At 44.8% G+C, this 21,246-nt stretch overlaps 1 protein-coding gene across 1 annotated transcript in view; it reads left to right on the plus strand.

The window, feature by feature from the left end:
* ITGAL (integrin subunit alpha L) overlaps nucleotides 1–21,246 on the plus strand; it is a gene marked incomplete in the record, with an annotated part of 162,072 nt that overhangs the window by 131,127 nt on the left and 9,699 nt on the right. Inside the window, 6 exon segments of the mRNA XM_029606803.1 lie at nucleotides 277–356; nucleotides 3,868–3,954; nucleotides 4,669–4,744; nucleotides 6,031–6,138; nucleotides 6,343–6,432; nucleotides 7,615–7,695. Coding sequence (XP_029462663.1) covers nucleotides 277–356; nucleotides 3,868–3,954; nucleotides 4,669–4,744; nucleotides 6,031–6,138; nucleotides 6,343–6,432; nucleotides 7,615–7,695 — 522 coding nt within the window.

The raw sequence follows: 21,246 nt of genomic DNA on the forward strand, positions 1-21,246 counted from the left end.
GTTTAAAAAAAGGTTTGGATAAGTTCCTAGAGCAGAAGTCCATAAACTACTATTAATCAATAAGGATTAGTAGAAGCTTGGGATCTATTCATTTAATTTTTGGGTACTTGCCAAATACTTGTGACTTGGTTGGCCACTGTTGGCCACAGGATACTGGGCTTGATGGACCTTTTGGTCTGACCCAGTATGGCATATCTTATGTTCTTATATGTTCCAATTGCCCACCAGATGTTGGAAGATTGTGCCCTCATTGTCTCTTGTTTCTTTCTCCCTCAGGCTCTGCTTCATCTGATGTTCGATGTGCTTACAAACAGTTCCTGGGGAGATTTTCTGGACATGAACGGCAGGGTCAGCAGGTAGAAGTCTGATTCTCTTACTGTTCCGAGTGCTTAGGTTACAATGCATAACTTTATATTATAGAGAAATGCTGCACTGGCCTTTTAGCTCTCTAGAAGTACTATGTGCTGCTGCACACGGGACTTGGGTTCAGTTTTGGACCCAGCTTCCAATTCTTGGGCTGATCAGGGCTGGGGATACCGTGGAAGCAAAATGCACAGCTCCTGGGAGTCAAGCTACACTAGTACTCTAGCAACACCTACTAGCCAATACAGCGTGCATTTGTAACAAAGAGAGCCATGGACTGTGCCTCTTAGCTGAGGACTGTCCCTGCAACTGCCAAGGTAGGGGAGGGAGCAACATGATAGAGAAAAGCCTGAAATCCTAAAATATGGAGCTCCTATGGCAGGCCTATGCACTAAAACTCGAGCTAAAATTGTTTTACCATGCATGCAATAACACTTTACATACATGCTGAAATATCTAACAGGTCATGCACTAACATGTTTAGTATCTATAGCACGCAGGGGCAATTAACATACATATTAGTGACAAAAGGTTTATCAGCGACATGCAACTCCCACCTCATTATTAAATAACATGTGGCTGCTACTCAAAATAGTGTGCATCCACTAAACTCTTTTACTCATAGCTACACCTTCTTATTCAAAAGCTCTCACAAAGAAATCCCAGCATAATGTTATAGGGAGGAGTGAGAAAGCAAATGGACCCCAAGATAGCAAGTTAAAGGAGAGAAGAGATGGCTGAGGGGGGATATGATAGAGGTCTTTAAGATCACGAGAGGTCTAGAACGGGTAGATGTGACTCGGTTATTTACTCTTTCGAATAATAGAAGGACTAGGGGGCATTCCATGAAGTTAGCAAGTAGCACATTTAAGACTAATCGGAGAAAATTCTTTTTCACTCAACGCACAATAAAGCTCTGGAATTTGTTGCCAGAGGATGTGGTTAGTGCAGTTAGTGTAGCTGAGTTCAAAAAAGGTTTGGATAAGTTCTTGGAGGAGAAGTCCATTGACGGCTATTAATCAAGTTTACTTAGGGAATAGCCACTGCTATTAATTGCATCAGTAGCATGGGATCTTCTTAGTGTTTGGGTAATTGCCAGGTTCTTGTGGCCTGGTTTGGCCTCTGTTGGAAACAGGATGCTGGGATTGATGGACCCTTGGTCTGACCCAGCATGGCAATTTCTTATGTTCTTATGAGAGTAAAGAGATCAAAGAGGGAGGAAATGTCTGCAAGGCTCGTGCTATGTCTTGTACATCTTTTTTATATTACATTTCCAGGTCTATGGGTGAAAGGTTGATTGAGTGGGCAAGTGCGCATTTCTGTCTGTCATTCTTCTGTAAGAGTCTTGAAAGAGTAGGAGTGAAAGGATATGGCTGGTGAGAGAATGGAATATGGAAGGGGCCAAGTGACCGAGTGTGCATGGGCATGGAAGGTACCTGAGAGGTGAAAGGGTGGCAGATGTCGCAAGGAGTGGTAATAGTGTTAAAAGTATAGTGCGGTCTACGGAAAGGAGACTTACCATAGTGCAAGTAAAGGCAGAAAGGGAAGAGGTACCGAGAGGGCAGAGGCAGAGCAGCCAGGCCAGTGATGTGTAGAAGAGTCCCTGTATAATCGAAGTGAAGGAATGTAGGATGGCACAGCACGGGAGAAAAAAGGATGGGAGAAGAGGAAGGGAGGGACAGAAAGGACACAGGGATCCGCTGCTAGAATATTGACTGGCAAATAAAAAGTGACCACATAACAGGAACACTTGCTGAACTTCATTGGCTGCCATTTGAACAAAGAATACAATATAAGGCACTATGTATAATATACAAACTAATCCATGATGAAAAAGCAGACTGGCTTAACACTGCACTACACGTACATGTCCCACAAAGAAACCTGAGATTTGCAAATAAGGCTCTACTAACTATCCCCTCAGTCAAATCAACACATCTCATGTAAGAAAGGAAAAGAGCACTGTCACTGGCTGGCCCCGTGCTATGGAACACCATGCCACTCGAAATAAGGCTGCAGAAAAATTTGAAAATATTCAAAACCAATCTGAAAACCTGGCTCTTTAAACAAGCTTTTTATAAAGATAAAGAAGGAGAAAAGCAGTTGATGGATAAGGACGCACCCAGCTAGAAGTTATTACTTGTAACCCACAAAGCAAATTAACGTTCAAACAAACCGCCTAATATGTTCCTAACAAACAGGCTTAACTTACACAATTAGTTTATTATGTTAAATTGTTACCCTACTACAATGGCACATGATTAATTTGTTAGATATACCACCCATTTTTCATTATCGTGCCCTTCTGTAAACCGTTGTGATGGTTATTTAACTTAACGACGGTATAGAAAAGTTTTTAAATAAATAAAATAAAAAATAAGCACATGCCACCTACATCAGTCCAGGAGACAGAGGACATAGTAGAGGAGGAAAAGCCATAAGCTGGACCGCACACTGAAGTGGAAGGGCATAACCATGCCAAGAGAAGCTGTGTACTTCACAAGAGAACTCCTGCAGTCTGGAGCGGCTTCTAAAGAACTGCAGTTTGCCTTTTGGGAGAGACTCCATAAGGAGATCCCCGACAATAAAGTGACACATTCGGAAACAAATAGCAATGGTCGTCAGCAGCTTCAAAGTTCATTAAAGGACATTAAACAGGACATCCAAGAAAAGTTTGCAAAAATCCAGGCCCAAGGAGGTGGCTGTATCTGTCCCATTAACCTCAAACTACTGGAGCAACACCTTGTGAGAATTGTCAGCTTCCCAGTCCTTATGGGATCCTGCCAGGGACTTGTCACCTGGATTGGCCACTGTTGGAAACAGGATACTGGGACTGATGGACCTGACCCAGTATGGCATATCTTATGTTCTCTTCTCTTGCCTTCTCCTCTCGCTTTTTTCTCTGCTATCTTCCATAACACTCGTTGCAGCAGTAACAACTTTTCTATCCGTCGCCCCAAATTCATCCAGTTAGCTAAGCCCTTTAAATAGCATGTGAACTAAAGAGTTAACAGCTAGTCTGAGACAGGTGTTAAATTATAGGTCTTAGTGATAATATGCTAAATAGTGTGTGGAGGAGAGCATGCCATGCTGTTTTTCCATCATGCCCTCTAGTTTGCAACTGACGTTCTTAATTTACATGTTTGTGCTGATTTCAGTGCATACCACACTTACATCTTGCTGGAGCACTTTAGCATGCACAGTAGGCTTTTAGTGCATAGCATGCCATTGCATGTGCTGCATTATATGGCATTTTGCACACGCATTAAGCTTTGCTGTATAGGCCCCAAAGTGCCTGCTCCCATTTCTGTTCCAGCTGCATGAGTTTTTGAATGACACTATATACATTTATATTAAAGATAAAATGTGTGCTTCATTTACTCCCTGATACATCGAGTTACTCTGTATAATATTAAGGATGAAATATTGGTTTATACATGAATTATGCTGTCTAACTTTATATAGCTGGATTTTTGTTGTCTGTTTTCTCTGATTCACCATCAGTGACAATGAGAAAAATGAGACGTTTAAGGATAACGTAGCAGACTGGAAGATTCCTGTCCTGTACCCTATCAACGTCATTGCTAAAGGGTACTGTGTCCTTGTATTCTGTTGTATATGTATGTGTACATGTGCCTGGGTGATTTTAGTGCTTTTCAAAATGTGTAAAGACGGCTTGAGGCTGGTTCAAACTGTCCATTTGTCCATCCATCCAAAGACACAATAGCTTTCCCTAACATGCAGTGATCCAGGTCCAAACCTGGGGAAAAGTTCCTATGACGTATGCTACGGAAAACTGCTAGAATCTGACGAGGCTCCAGTTATTTTCAACAGGCTGACATTGGAAAGCACTAGAAAATCAATACAAATACAAACGCATGGCTTTCACGTTCTTGAAAGTAGATAGAGGGGAATTTTCAGTAGCTTTCATTGCTACAGAATACACACACTCTACAAGCTGCAGAGAAGACTTCTCTTGTTTTCCTTCTTGTACTGGACGGGCATTACTCGGTGAGCTTGGACTGAGCTGGCCCATTGTTTAAGCTGGGGGGGGGGGGGTGTCATTTCCCATAGTTCCATAGCCAAGGCCAAGTTCCACAGCGAGAGTTAGAATGTGTAGCAGTTGTTGTAACCATGGGATCACAGGAAGCTTTGGGTCCTACTTCTATTGCACATCTGCAGATGTGTTCTGTTTCTGTATGGCATTAAGTAATTAGGAATCGTGCACGGGGTAAGTATAACGTCACATCTCTATGCATCTCTCTAGCTGCTGCTCTCGCTTATTGCGTTTACAACCTTCCACAGGCTTGAAAGCTCCACCCAGTATGTTAACTTCAGCATCAAGGAACAGGAATTTAAAATGGTTGAACACTTCTATCAGGTGAGGTGACCTATCTGTAGTGTGTGTGTGTGTGTCTCTCTCTCTCTCTGTCTTTCTGACCAAGTAGCTTTATCCTAGGGTGGTAGTTGTGTTCAGGGAAGAAAACACCAAGTCAAGCATTTGCTTGTATGTTTATTTTGATAGCATATCACTTTTCTCTTTTCTGTTAAAAAAAAAAAAGAAGAGATATTGACCCTCTAAGGGGACAATAATGACCCAAACAAATCCTCTTTTTGGTAGGGAGCCATTGGCAGGCATCAGCAACTTTAGCCTTTCCACTGGCAATGTCATTTAAGCAGTGGCAGTCTGCAAGTCCTCTAGAGGGTAATGTTAACAGTCTGCTTTGTGGCCAGCTACGCACTTGCTTTAATATGCATACTTGAAGTAAATTAATAAGGAAACTACTTGGGAAAATTTACTACAAGTTTGGGTATTAAAAGTATCAATGCACTTTGTACCCATTATTTGTGCGGGCATCTGATTTCGGGGTCAAACAGCACATGAACATTTGAAAACCAAATGTGGGCATGCTGTCTTCCTCCCCCGAGCTCTGTGCAGCCCCTGGTGCACCTCTTTCTAACCCAGCTAAAAGTCTTCATGCTGGGAAGGCCTGCACGTACATTTAGCTGCTGAAACAGGACTATCTATTCAGGTAAATGCCTTTGAAACTTGTCCTCTTTAGGTTTAACTTGGCTTGGGTTCCCCGTCACAGACGAACCAGAACCATTTTATCTCTTTAGCTACTGGTAAATCTGTGAGGTGAAATAGCTTCTTACATTTACAGGTAGGGTGTTACTGTGCATCATCCCTTTGGAGCTGGGTAACCCGGAGATGCTGTGCTCCTGTCTATGTCTGGCCTTCTCCTCCTCCAGGGAGCATAGTTTTCTGGAGACCCTCTGGCTGCTGTAGTACACACCTGACTTACCCTCCTCACTTCAGCAGCCAAACTATGACAAAACCCTTGCTTCTTATATAGTCCTAATCGGATTCAGCTGAAGCCTGAGGTAGATGGAGTTCTGACCCTCCCATTTCCTGTTACTCTGCCTCCAAAGATCCTTCAGCTGCATCCATAAACATTTTTTTTTAATGAAATTACCCTGCATGTTCCTTCCTGAATGCTAGCCCAATACAGTTTCTGTCGCACCAGCCAGAAGATCTGAGTTTCCCCTGGCGCCTTCCCTAGGAGTGACACAGACCACGCATGTATGTGTGCGTCTCTCTCTCTAGTTCCCACCATCCCTTGCTGGCCACATTAACGTCCTTGTGTGCTTGGTGTCTTTTCCCAGGTACAGAACCTTCTCCTGAAGCCTCCTTGTCCTCTAATAACCGTCACCATAGAAGTGCCTGTGACCTTCCCCTCAGGGCTGGTATGGAATGTGACAAAAGTAATGACTGTAAGTATTAAGCAACCGAGGGGCGTAGCCTCCTTCCTCCATTAGGTCCCCTAACATTACGCTGGGGGGCAAACAGATGGACAGTGTTCTGGGTATGAAGGACAGTACTCTCACCAGCTCAGCATGCTGGAAGCTGAAGTGGGTCCTGGATATGGTATTCTCTTGATCCAGCTTCATCCAATCACTGACTGCTTTTCTACGCAGGACCCTGCGGAGCTCTGTAGGCTCCAGTTGGATGGGGAGAGCGGAACGCTGGAAGCAGACTCAAGTGAAAACAACACTGGGAAGAACTTGGTAATTTTTTTATTTTTTCATGAAGAGCAGGGAAAGACAAAGATGGGAAGGAGTCCAGTAACCTCAAAAGTCAGAGGAGACCCAGCCTCAGGAACCTGCTCAGTACTGGGTTAACTGGGGATGGAAACAGAAAGGCACAGGTTTAAATTATAGTTGGCAGGCCTTTCTAAATTTAACCAAATCTGGGACCCTTATATTTCATGGAGATCCTTAACATTCACGGTTGTTTAAACGTGTCATCAGGCACGGTTTTATTTCGCCTCTACTTATTCATCATTTACTTATCCTACGTTCAGCTCTTGAGTTGTTTTTGACTGGAGTGATGCTAGACTACTCACGTTTATACATGATTCCTTGGACTTTCAATGGCATGATGGGGGGTGGGGGGAAAGGGACATGTATGCAAAGTTTGCTGTTGTTCTTTTATCATCCTGTTTTTCTTGATTGTTGCCTATCATTTTAGATGGGTGTTCTGATGCACCACTGATTGCTTATGTTTATTCTGTGTATTACGGCAAATAAAAATTATAAATTAAAATAAATTATAGTTGGCAGAATAAAGGAGGAGTTTGGGAGTGGTATGAGTGGTCAGGGGGCCAGGTTTAGGGCTGTTTGATTGGTGCAGCCACACAGGGATGCCAGCCACACAGACCATGCAACAATTGCGGGAAGGGGGAAGAACCCATGGCCACCCAGGGTGGCGTTTCCCCTGCCTGCACGGGATGGGGGCTAAGGTTAGCTGTCGCAAAAACAATCCAGAGCAGAATGAATTGATGGAAAGGGGGAAAGAGAGCAGCAGTGGATCAGCCTGGGGCTGCCTATCCTTTAATTGATTGGGAGGGGACTGGGAACCTACAAAATGCAGAATATGGGAGCTGGCAATGCTGGTGACTAGATTCACATTTTTCACATGCAAGAAACTTTATTGGCATAACGATGTGTACATGGCTTGCCAAAGCGGTAACAGCAAAGAGCATGCCTATTTCAGGGGCCTATTCACTAAGCTGCAATAATGTGTTTAGCATTTACCACAATATTTCTGGCAAAATAATTAGGTGTAATGTGCACCAGTTAATGAGCCCCTCCCTCCCATGCTATTCGGCGTCTCCCTGCTCGGTGCTGTTCCTGTCCCCTGCCCCCTCACCCACTCTCCTGCTGATCTATCTCTGTCTACTTCCCTAGGTCTTTGTGTGCAGCATGGAAGGCATAGACATGGCTCAGTTCCACATCGCTGGGGAGCTCTTTATCCAGAATAAGAGCGAGGTAAGCATAGGCAGGGCTCTAGTGTTGTTTCGGTTCCACATCGCTGGAAACTGAAGCCTTCCAGTTATTGCTGTGATTTTTTTTATGTTTCATGAACTTTTTATTTATTTATTTATGATGACACAGCACAGCAGAAAAAACATATCAAAAAGCAATGTGCTATCGTGCAAGGCTAACAACAAGTCACTAAATAGTTGTGGTCTGCAATGTAATAGACTAAGATATAAAGGGAGAGAGTAACATCTCTGCCACACCATGACACTGAAAAACAGAAAGAAGAAAAAAAAAACCCAAAGGAGTCCGTATTCAAAACTGGACGGTTAAGTAACTTAGCTGGTTTCAACTTATCCTGGCTAAGTTACGATGTGCATTCACTGCACGGCTATGCCACTGAATCTATGCATATAAGTGAGCGTTTAGCCAGATAAGTCTAACCGGCTAAGGTTGGACCTACTCTATGGCACGTCTAATCTTAGCCGTACAACTTATGCAGCTGAATATCGGCGGTTAGGCATATAAGTTGAACGGCTAACTCGCTCCTCTCCGATCTGCCCACTGCCCGCCCACAACTTATGCGCCTAATTTTTTAGCTGTAGAAGGGACTTATACGGCTAAGCGGCAGCCGCTGAACATGGGCGCATATTCAGCGGCCGCAACTTAGCGGCATGCGCCCCTTTTAAAATTCACCGATTTACACGGTAGATGCGACATTTGCGCATACAGGCGCGACATTTGCGCATACAGGCGCACGCCTGCTTAAAACTTTGGTGCACATGTGCGCGCAGCCTGGCTATTTTGTAACATGCGTGCATATGTTCTAAAATGGCCACCACCCTGGGTGCGGGCCGGCATATGTGTCCCAATGTGCGCTCACGTGCGGTTTGAAAGTTACCGTCCATGGCTCTTATAAAATAGCAACTTGCGTGTGGACCTCTTGGCACCACCCTGGAATGCCCAAGACCACCCCCTTTTTTAAAAAAAAATGCAAACAGACATACAAGATCAAAAATACGCAAGCACTTTTGATGCTTATAAAATAGCGTGTACGTGAGTACAAGCTACTTTCAAGTGTATGCCAGTTTTACGCATGTAAATGGTTTGAAAGTTCACCCCAAATTGTAGAAGGTACTTTTTCACTCTGCGCACTTCTAAGCTGTGGAATCTGATGCCATGGGACAAGATCAAGGCAACTGCCCTAGTGGGGTCTAAAAGAGGTTTGGACAGATTCCTGGAGGGAAAATCTAAAACATATTACTAGCTAGGTAGACTAAAGAAAGCTGAGGTCTATATTCAGTAGGACGTTGAGTGGACAAGTTATCCGGCTAAGTTTGGCCAGATAACTGGTCCTGGATATTCAGTAGGATAAATGTCCCGTTGAATATTTGGGTTTAAGCTTATCCAGCTAATGGTAGCCGGATAACTTTACACATAACCGGCTATATATATATATGTGTGGTGCTTCATAGAGGAAATAGATGATCCAGGCCCCCCCTCCTCCCTTCCACTAAGCTGTAAATATGCTGAAAAAAAAAAAGTGTGAGACGGGTGAGCACGCATCCCCTCCCCCCACCCCAACCTGGCTCTTGACATTTTAAAAAATAAATGATTGTGTCTCCAGGGACCCCTCCCCATCTCTGTCCCTCCCACCCCACCCATACTTTAAAACTGCTAAACTGCTATTTCTAATGGCCTGGATTGCGGCAGCGGCCCCGTGCTGCAGTTTTCTGCAGTTGCTAGGTGCCTATACTCCTTTGAATATAGCCGGTTATGTTTATTTATTTATTTAAAAACTTTTCTATACTGTCGTTTAGTAATGCACCATCACAACGGTTTACAATTAGGCACAAAATAGGTTTGGTTTATAAATTATCCAGAAGGTGCCAAAAAAAATTTTCGGTTACATGTTTCAATAATATACACTTTGGGCTGGATTTTAAAAGGGTTACGCGCATAAGTTATGCTCATAACCCTCTTAAAAGGCCCCTGCGCCCGCCGAGCCTATTTTGCATAGGCTCGGCGGCGAGCGCAAGCCCTGGGACGCACGTAAGTCCCGGGGCTTTGCAAAGGGGGCGTGTCGAGGGCGTGTCGGGTGGGCGGCACAAATTTTGGGGCGGGGCGGGGGCGTGATGCCGGCCCGGGGCGTGGTCGAGGTCTCCGGACCAGCCCCCAGGTCGGGTGATGGTGCGCCAGCAGCCTGCTGGCGGGCAGATTTACGCCTGCCTCTGGCAGCTGCCAACAAAGATAGGGAGGGGTTTAGATAGGGCCGGGGGGATGTGTTAGGTAGGGGAAGGGAGGGGAAGGTGAGGGAGGCGGAAGGAAAGTTCCCTCCAAGGCCGCTCCGATTTTGGAGCGGCCTCGGAGGGAACAGGCAGCGCGTGCCGGGCTCGGCGCGCACAGGTTGCACAAATGTGCACCCCCTTGTGCGCGCCAACCCCGGATTTTATAAGATACGCGCGCCTACGCGCGTATCTTATAAAATCCAGCGGACTTTTGTTCGCGCGCTGTTTTTGAAAATGTACCCCTACGTGGAGAGTGGGTTGGAATTTCCATTTATATGAATAATAGGAAAATCATATACGTTCTATTCTGTCCTTCTCTTAATTTAATACTTAATTGTGATGAAAATAATAAAGTAAGCAATTATGCTTTTGGGTGATTTTCAGCTGTGTGTAGGTGTTCTTATTCATCAACCTCACTGTGAAAGGCTTTTTTTGAAGAGCCAAATTTTTAAACTTTTTGTGAAGAGTTTTAAATCTTTCATTAGTCTTAATTCGAGTGGTAATGCGTTCCATAATATTGGCCCCGCTAAGGATAGTGCTCTCTCTCTAACTTGGGTCAGTTTTGCTGTTTTGACTGAGGGAATGGTTAGTAGGGCTTTATTGGCTGTTCTGAGATTTCTCTGGGGGACATGCAATCGCAGGGCAGTGTTTAACCAATCGGCATTTTTGTCATTGATTAGTTTATGAATTGTGCATAGTGTTTTAAATTGCACTCTTTGCTCTATTGGTAGCCAGTGTAAATCTGAAAGAGTTTGGGTGATATGATCTCTTCTGCCTTTTCCAGTAAGTATTCTGGCAGCCGAGTTCTGTAGTATTTGCAGCGGTCTGATTGTTGTATATGGTAATCCTAGGAAAAGTGTGTTACAATAGTCTGTGCTGGCGAATATTAGTGCTTGTAGTACTGTTCGAAAGTGTGCTTGAGTTAATAAGGGTTTTAGTCTCCTAAGGATCATTAATTTGGCATAGCCTTCTCTAACTTTCAGTGATATGTGTTGCTTAAGGCTGAGTTCCATGTCGATTATTACTCCTAGGTTTCAATGTTTTTTCGTTCAAGATGTTTAAATTCTGTTTTTTCAATGTTAATTATTAGTTCCATTTGGTTTACTAGTTGTTTTACTATATCTAGGTACAACATTGCAAAGTTCAGTGTTTTTTCAATTGTTTCTTTTACCGGTAGAATTAGCTGAATGTAATGTATGATACTCAGCCACACAAGGCCGGATAACTTCAGACCTGCTTCAGGTCTAAAATTATTGACTAACCTAGTTGGATATACCCAATATTTGGCTAGGTTAGCCGGTTATCTCAACCCGTTCATGAAATGCCCCAAAACACCCCTTTTTTTTATCCGGCAAAATTATAACTGGATAAGTAGTTATCCAGCTATAATTTAGCTGAATAAGTGGCTGAATATGCCACATTTGCATTTAGACAGATAACTTGTGAGTTATCTATCTAAATGGCTTTTGAATATCGACCTCACTGTTGCTATCTCTGGGATTGAGTAACAAGAATTAGATCTACTTTATGGGATCTGCCAGGTACTTGCGACCTGGACTGGCCACTGTCGCAGACAGGATGCTGGGCTCGATGGACTTTGGTCTGACCCAGCACGGCACTTCTTGTAATGTTATGTTCTCATATTTCTTCCATGCATTGATATCCTGTTTAATTCTTTTAATAACTGGGAGAAAAGATCTAAAAATACTGGAGACCAAGGTGTTGACTTTCAAAAGATTTCCCTGGCTAAAATCAGGTTTTAGCTGGGTAAATAAGAACATAAGAACATGCCATAATGGGTCAGACCAAGAGTTCATCAAGCCCAGCATCCTGTTTCCAACAATGGCCAATCCAGGCCATAAGAACCTGGCAAGTACCCAAAAATTAAGTCTATTCCATGTTACCGTTGCTAGTAATAGCAGTGGCTATTTTCTAAGTCAGCTTAATTAATAGCAGATAATGGACTTCTCCTCCAAGAACTTATCAAATCCTTTTTTAAACACAGCTATACTAACTGCACACTAACCACATCCTCTGGCAACAAATTCCAGAGTTTAATTGTGTATTGAATAAAAAAGTACTTTCTCCAATTAGTTTTAAATGTGCCACATGCTAACTTCATGGAGTGCCCCCTAGTCTTTCTATTATCCCAAAGAGTAAATAACCGATTCACATGTACCCATTCTAGACCTCTCATGATTTTAACACCTCTATCATATCCCCCCTCAGCCATCTCTTCTCCAAGCTGAAAAGTCCTAACCTCTTTAGTCTTTCCTCATAGGGGAGCTGTTCCATTCCCCTTATCATTTTGGTAGCCCTTCTCTATACCTTCTCCATCGCAATTATATCTTTTTTGAGATGTGGCAACCAGAATTGTACACAGTATTCAAGGTGCGGTCTCACCATGGAGCGATACAGAGGCATTATGACATTTTCCGTTTTATTCACCATTCCCTTTCTAATAATTCCCAACATTCTGTTTGCTTTTTTGACTGCCGCAGCACACTGAGCCGACAATTTCAATGTGTTATCCACTATGATGCCTAGATCTCTTTCTTGGGTAGTAGCACCTAATATGGAACCTAACGTGTAACTATAGCATGGGTTATTTTTCCCTATATGCATCACCTTACACTTATCCACATTAAATTTCATCTGCCATTTTGATGCCCAATTTTCCAGTCTCACAAGGTTTTCCTGCAATTTATCACAATCTGCTTGTGATTTAACTACTCTGAACAATTTTGTATCATCTGCAAATTTGATTACCTCACTTGTCATATTTCTTTCCAGATCATTTATAAATATATTGAAAAGTAAGTGTCCCAATACAGATCCCTGAGGCACTCCACTGCCCACTCCCTTCCACTGAGAAAATTGTCCATTTAATCCTACTCTCTGTTTCCTGTCTTTTAGCCAGTTTGCAATCCACGAAAGGACATCACCACCTATCCCATGACTTTTTACTTTTCCTAGAAGCCTCTCATGAGGAACTTTGTCAAACGCCTTCTGAAAATCCAAGTATACTATATCTACCAAGTATACTATATCTACCGGTTCACCTTTATCCACATGTTTATTAACTCCTTCAAAAAAGTAAAGCAGATTTGTGAGGCAAGACTTGCCCTGGGTAAAGCCATGCTGACTTTGTTCCATTAAACCATGTCTTTCTATATGTTCTGTGATTTTGATGTTTAGAACACTTTCCACTATTTTTCCTGGCATTGAAGTCAGGCTAACCGGTCTGTAGTTTTCCGGATCACCCCAAATCTTCCCCATTTAAAAATTTGATCCCTCTAACCAACTTGTTTTGTCCAGTCAAATTCACAGACTATACAAATCTAACCATGCAAGAATGGGGTAGGATGAAGGATTTCCCAGGAAAGGTTTTTCAGATTCAGCTGGTTAGTGCAATATTTCACACTAACTGCTTACATTTGTCCTGCAACAAAAGGCTGAATCTGGCTAGCTGCCAATCAGCCACCTTCCTCCGAGCTCTGACATAAAAAAAGAGCCCTTCCAAGCTCCTTTCTTCCCTCCTCCTTGCTACCCCATCCGAAAAAGAAAAAGTCCTTCATAGCCCAAACTTCCTCCCTCTCAACAACCCATTCCAAAAAGAAAAATCTCGCCCCCCCTGTTATGCTCAGGCTTGTGGACCCTTGGCCGACGGGAGGATGGTATACCTTTCGGAGGATCCATAGGTTCTCTCGTCGGGTGGCGAGGCAGAGCAGAAGACGGAACCGGCTGACCCTGGGCACTAGAGACGGAGGCGACTGCGGAGGCAGATGAAGAGACGAGAAGAGGAGCTGCGTCTTCACCACTGAAAGTCTGTGATCCCCCCAGGAGGAGCCCGTAGGGACCCAGACTTCTGGGACTTAGGCGGACCTTTGAGAGGTCAGGGTGTCGGTGCAAGGGCTGACTGGAGCTTCGCCTTGGAGACCCGCGGCCCCCCCGGGAGGAGCCCGTAGGGACCCGGGTTGCTGGGACTTAGGCAGGCCCTTGGAGACAGTGGTCTAGAAGGAGTCCTAGGTTGAGTGCCAGAGGGTCGTCGCTCACCAGTCCGAGGTCACACAACAAAGGATCACCACTTGCCAGTACGAAGTCACGTACCAGAGAATCACCGCTTGCCAATCCAAAGTCGTTCACCAGAGAATCACCGTAGGCCAATCCGAAGTCAGGAACTGGGAACGTCAAGACGAAACAGGAATACAATCCAAAGCTCAAGGAACTCACCGAAGCAAGCAGACTAGACAGCGCTGGAGGACGTTGCCAAGTCGCTGGATGAGCAGAGGAAGCTGCCTTTTATACTTCCCCTGCTCTGGCTGATAGGAAACAGGTGAAGCCATTTAAAGGGATTAGGTCCCTTTAAATCTGTGGAGGAGGCGCAGCCTCGCGCCTAAGGATGTGGCGGACATCTTGGATTTCCCCCGCGGAGGGGAGACGCCGTTGGACGCCGCAAGGGGGGAACAGGATGGCTTCCCCTGCAATGAGCAGCACCAGAGGCCGCGCGGGCACGACGGCCCAAATCGGAGCCCTCCCCCGGGGCTCCCGTGGCGAAGGAACGCTGCAGATCAAGTATGGGGCCGCAGTCGTGGGGCGCCACGGCCGCGGAACACAACAGTACCCCCCTCTTTAGGGCGTCTCCCTGGAGGCCTGGGTTTAGCTGGATGGTCCTTGTGGAACTGCTAGAGCAAATTCCGGTCCAGGATATTAGCCAGTGGCTCCCAGGAGTTCTCCTCGGGGCCGAAGCCTTCCCACGCTATCAGGTACTCCCATCTCTTCCTGTGTTTCCTCACATCTAGAACCTCTCGGACTTGATAGGTGAGGTCATCTTCAGAGGCAACAGGTTGCGGGGTCGGAGGCGTGCTGGAAGGCCATGATAATACCAGAGGCTTCAGTAGGGAGACATGGAACGTGTTGTGAATCTTGAGAGACGGAGGGAGGCGAAGTTGATACGAGACAGCACCCACCTGCCGGATGATGGAAAACGGTCTGATGAATCACGGGGCCAGTCGCGATGATGGCAGCTTCAACCGGATGAACTGCGTGCTCAACCAAACCTTTTGGCCCGGCTTGAGAGGCGGGTACGGCCTTCTGTGCTGGTCTGCATATCTCTTAGCGGCTTGGCTGGCCCTGATCAGGGCGCGTTGCGTGGATATCCACAGACGATGCAACTCATCGGCGGAGAGTTGAGCTGTCGGAGATGCAACCGTGATGGGAACAGGCAGTGGTGGGCATGGCTGCTTCCCATACACTATCTGAAACGGGGAGGACCCCGTAGCGGCTGAGATATGGGAATTCAGTGCAAATTCGACCCAGGGTAGCAGGCTAGCCCAGTCATCTTGTTTCTCATTAACATACAGACGAAGGAATTGCTTCAAGGTCTGGTTTGTTCTCGCTGCGAGACCGTTGGTTTGTGGATGATAAGCGGACGTGTAATCTAGGGTGACGTCGAACTTCTGGCAAAGGGCCCTCCAGAATTTGGCACTAAATTGGGGCCCTCGATCAGACAGGATGCTCTTAGGTAGGCCATGAAGCCGGAAGATGTGCTGGACGAATAGCTGAGCCAGCTGTGGTGCGGACGACAACCCTGGCAAAGGCACGAAGTGCGCCATCTTGCTAAAACGGTCGACAACCACCCATATTACCGTGTTGCCATTAGATAGTGGCAGATCCACCACAAAGTCAGTTGCCACATGGGTCCATGGCTCCGCAGGGGCAGGCAATGGTTGAAGTAAGCCTGTGGTTGAACCGGGGATCCTCTTGTGGCGAGCACAGGTCTGGCAGGACTCCACGTATGCCCGGACATCCTTATGTACCTTGGGCCACCAGTAGTACCAACGCAGGTGCTGCAACGTATCCCAGGAAGGGAAGAGACTCCTGCTCAAACAGGCACTTTTCGAGCTTCGCATACAGCTTATGTTCCCTAAGACATTGTAAGACTTGAACGACATGCCGGCGGTGGTCGGTCAAAGAATCGGAGAAAATCAAGATGTCGTCCAAATATATTACCACACATTGGTATAGGATGTCGCAGAATATTTCATTCATGGTGGCGGCCATGTTGGATTCTCCCCGCGGAGGGGAGACGCCGCTGGACGCCGCGAGGTGGGAGCAGGACGGCTTCCCCTGCAACGAGCAGCACCGGAGGCCGCGTGGGTGCAACGGCCCAAATCGGAGCCCTCCCTCGGGGCTCCCGCGGCGAAGGAACGCCGCGGATCAGGTAGGGGGCCGCGGTCGTGGGGCGCCACAGCCGCGGAACACAACACCCCCTCACCAAGCCATTATCCTGCTCTCAGCACCCAGTCCAAAAAAGGGAAAAGTCCTCTGAGCACCAGTCCCCCTTCTAAAGTTTATATTTAAATCTGTCATGCACAATGAAAAGAAAGAGAACAGAGTAACCATCATAATTGTTAGGTACAATTTGGAGCTTGAAGAATGCATTTTCCTTTTGTTTCCAAACTTAAATCTCCCTTAACCCACTGTTACCCTTTTTTCATGGTTTTTCCCGTTTCTGCAGGGCTCACAAAAATATTTGTTTCTGGGGCTTCTTCCATTTAGGCTCTGTTCCCCTCCTGCTTGTCCCCAAGGTGTGGGTTCTTTTTGTGGGGAAGAAGGCTCTCCTTCTGGACCAGGCGCTGGTGTCGGTCCTCTTAGGTGTGCCTCACTCTGTTGGGTGCTGTCCTGATGTGCCGCAGCTGGGACAAACCGCCTGGACACAGGACTGGGTGTTGAAATTCAAATTTTACTGATTCCCCAAAGTTCAATCAATAACCAATCATTAATAAGTGTGAAAAGTTACAGCTGAAATTCCAGTTCTTTCTGTGTGGGTGTTCCAGAGATCAGGTACCCTGGTTTTTAGCTCCTGAATCTGGCTCCTTCTTCCTCAGAAGCCAACTCAAAATGACTATATCTGCTCTAAGCCTAGCCCTTCTTCAGGGCAGGGACTAAACTACTGCAGACGATCTGAAAGGGAGGTGCTGTAGTGAATGGGTTCTCCCTCCTAGCTGTTATCTCAAGGGCAGGGAACTAGGGCTATCTAGTGGGCGACCAGAGAGTCTTTATCCAAAACCAGCAGTGGGTATGCTAGCCTGAACCTAAGCCCATAACCATGTACCAGCCCACGGGAATGACATGGCCAGCCTAGAGGTGCTTATATGCCTGCTGACATGCACTCCCATGTCCAGTTTACAATATCACCTGTAACACTTTAACTCTTTACCCTTACAATGCAACTACCTGACATTACACTCCATACTCCAGCGTAGACCTGCTTAGGGCAAGTTTCACAACCACCACTGGGGATCGCATGGGTGGAGATCTCAACCATTACACCGCCCCATTATCCTATTTCTCACACAAGGTCTGTGAAAGGAAAAACCATTAAAGGGGACACTGGACCACAGGAACATCACAGTTGTATTTACAAAACCTGCAATTGAAAAATAAGTTAGTGCTTAGGATGTAAATTCCCATTGAGGGAACCCCTACCTGAAAAGGAGAAACAATAAGTTAAGCAATTAATTAGACTTAATGAATCAAGAACACCACTGTTTTGTTAAATGTTTGTAAGTTTATGTATTTTTGTGGAAGGATATTCTTAGTTTTTGTTTCCCAAATTCAGATACAAGATACAAGTATAACTTTGTTACAACGGAATTATTTGGAAATAATCCCAGCTTCACAATAGAAACCATAAACAACCACCCTTCCTATTAGGGTTAATTAAACAGTCCAGTAACGTAACTGTGATGACTCTGGTCCAGGTCAGGTCATCTGTTTGACTGAAGAATCTTCAATGTGAAGGGCTCAGAACACCCTCCCAGGAGGGAACGCTATCAGTCTTTTTGCACTGAACTTTAATCTCACTTAGGATAACTGGAACTAAACTGTTTCTGAAAAATAGAAAACCTATAATCAAACACAAGAGAGAGGGAGAAATTCTGAATCCCTCTGGTATAACAGAAACAGTTCTTTCTTCACCTCAACTTATAGGGAAGTTAGGTTTTCTTCTTCTGCCTCCTGTTTCTGCACTGGCGGGGTTGGATTATAATGGTCCAGACTGAGTTTTTGATGGTAACCCCGTTGGGCAGAAGACAATTGATGGCATGAGACCTCTGTTCCCCGCTCCTCATATGGTATAAGCATGCTTGTACACACTTTGGCCCAATTTCATCTATGCCACTTTACAGTCGAGAGCCCATCTATAGTCAGGCTGCTTCCTCACACTTTGGGGATCCGTAGAGTCTTTAACATTGCTCCTGTCATCTCTGCTGGACCCTGCACTTACCAGGTCCAAGTATACTGCCTCTTCTACCACATCAAGCCCTTCCCTAGTCACAAACTGTGAGTTGGTGCTGACAGCGGCCTTAGCCCCTCCAACAGCTAATGGGCTGATAAGGTCCCCCGAGGACTGGCTCTTTTTTACCGGCTGATCTTTCCCGCGACCGGCACTGCCACTGCTGTTCTCATCTGACACCACTAGAGACATTTGCTTGGCTCAATGTTGTACAGCTATCCAGTCAAATGCACTCATTGCAGAGAGGCTTCCTCTCCATTGGACGGTCACTCTCAAGCCTGCCCCAACTTCCATAAAAAGGGCTGAGTTTCATAAGTAACAATTTGTATTTACCGGTTGAGGCCTCTGACATGGCCTGCAGTCAGCTCATTCCACAGCCAATATGATGCCATACCCACCTAAGAGCATCCACAAGCCAACCCAGTATTGCACAGGCCTTGCCAGGTCAGTAAATATGAACAAGAGTCCTAGATCACCAATAGAGGTGTATGGTCTCACCCACCAGCCTCCAGTCACATAGATGGCGGCTGCTCCTTTGTTGGTCTGCTGAGGCAGGTTGGCCTCACTCAAGCTGGCCTAATGCAATGCAGGTCAGTTGGCCATGGCAACTCTTTGTCAGCTGGCAAAAGGTGATTTGCCTCACTCCAAGTGCCCCATTCTCACTGACTTACTGCTCAATCAATGCTCAATTGTTCTTGCTTGTAAGACCGCTCCTTGAGAACTGACACTCCACTTTCATTTTCAGAGAGTTTTTTTTCCCAAACTCTTCAAACTTGTGATCTGTGGCATCTATTTCATTGAGTATTTATCACATTTCTCATCCAGCCACTTCTTTAACCATATTATCACTTACTAGAATGAGGAGAGTTTCTTCCATATCAACAGCTATTTTGAACTATGTCTTAGGCCTGTCTTTAGCCTTACCCCATTTAATTGTTTTGGAAGCCATAATTCTACATTTTTTTAACAAAAAATTGTCCATTTATAATTTGACAAATTGTTGCCTTTAAAGATGATCTGCCTCCACAGTGTATGTATATGTATTTCTTTATTATGCTGCCACCCGGTGTCATTTTGTGATATTGCACAGCTTAGATTCTCTGCATGTTGTAGAGCTCTTTATTCTGATCACTATTGCTTGAATGTTTCTGAGCTCCTTATTGGATCTATCCTGTTTTGCATTGTCCCTGTGTGATTGTTCTTCTGCTCATCTTCCTATTGGTCTCTTGCCCCAAGGAATGCCTAGGACAGAGATTTTCATTTGGAATAAGGCTCTTGGCAGACTAACACCTCCTCTTTTGGACTGTAAGCATAATTTCTTTCACCTCTCTCCTATGTACTGTTACCCCATAACTACTGTCAGCTTTCAAAGAAACTTATTACAGTTTTTCAGAGAAACTTATTATTAGTCTCATCAGCATGTTCTCGTATCTGGTTAAGTGGCACTGCTAAATATCCGGTTCTGTTCAGTGGGCACCATGTAGCTGGTTAAGTGACTTATCTGGCTAAGTTTTTAGCTGGATAACTCAGGGGCAGGGAATGGGCAGATAGGGTGCAGTCACTTTAACCTATCTGGCTATCTCTGGTCAGCAGGGGCGGATTGCAGGAAAATATCAGCCCAAGGGATTTTTTCAAAATTAGCCAACGGGATATCTGACTCCTTTATGCACTTTCTCTGCAGCACATGCATCAACACACCAAGTCGACTCTGAAACCCAGCAGAATTAAAACCAAATGTCTCCATAATAAATTTCACATTTTTCCTAAACAACTAAGAAATAGAGCGTACTCTAGACCAACAGTGAGTAAACAAAGCTGAGACCCCCATTCCATCCATGCAAATCAGTTGGGGCCACCCCACAAGACTGCTTAGCAGAATGCTTAATCTTAGTCACACATGTAGAACACAGACAGACCTTCATCAAATACAAAATGAAGAGATAATAAAGTATAAATAGAAACATGCAGACAAAAACTGAACTTGAAACTGCAACAAGCCAGACTTTGTATGGAATGGAAAAACAAATATCGTTCCTCACTAAACATCAAACAATAACATCAAGAAATATAAAGCAACAATCATAATAGTAAAACCAAATTCATAAAAAGAATAAATATTTCAAAACAGCTGATGAAAAGAACATCCAATGATTACAAACAGATAACATTGCTTTTTTAAATTTCCCAAACATTGATAAAATATTTAAAAATAGCCGACACGGAAAACACCCAATAATTAAAATTAAAGCTAAAATAAATCCCCTCCTCTCTGTACCTGGGAACTTTAGATACCAGTCACCCTGAGATTGTTATGGATTAGTAAGAGGTGGGAGATATGCACAACTTTCTTCTCCCTCTAACACACACACGTTCATTCTCATACAAATTCCCTTATATTCTCTCCCACAGACATGCTCACTAGATCACACGCTCTCTCTTGTACATGCTCACTGGCTCATGAGCTCTCTCTCACAGACATACTCACTGTGTCCCACACTGACGCACTTGTTCACACATATGCTCACTGGCTCACTCATGCTCTTTCATATACATGATCATACACATGTTCACTGACTCATTCTTGCTCACACATGTGCACTGGCTCAATCACTCTCTTGCTCAAACATATGCTCATTAGCTCACTAGTTCTCTCTTGTTCACCAACATACTCTGGTAACCACAAGAAGCCTGACTGTATAATGCAGTGCAAAAGTGAAAAGACAGAAACATAGTCACAACTCACAAAACATCAAGCAATAAAATCAAGAGATATAAGACATCATTCATAATATTAAAATCATGAAAAGAATGAATATATCAAAACAGCCAACCAACATAGGGGAGCCCGATATTCAAAGCACGTTCAGTGCTACTTAGCTGGATAAGTAGGACTTAAGTGGTTAAGTAACTGCCGCTGAATATGCGCTTACATTTAATGGCTGCTGCTTAGCCACATAAGTCCCTTATATGGAT

Source organism: Rhinatrema bivittatum, chromosome 6 (genome assembly GCF_901001135.1).
Source record: "Rhinatrema bivittatum chromosome 6, aRhiBiv1.1, whole genome shotgun sequence".
Lineage (NCBI taxonomy): Eukaryota > Metazoa > Chordata > Amphibia > Gymnophiona > Rhinatrematidae > Rhinatrema > Rhinatrema bivittatum.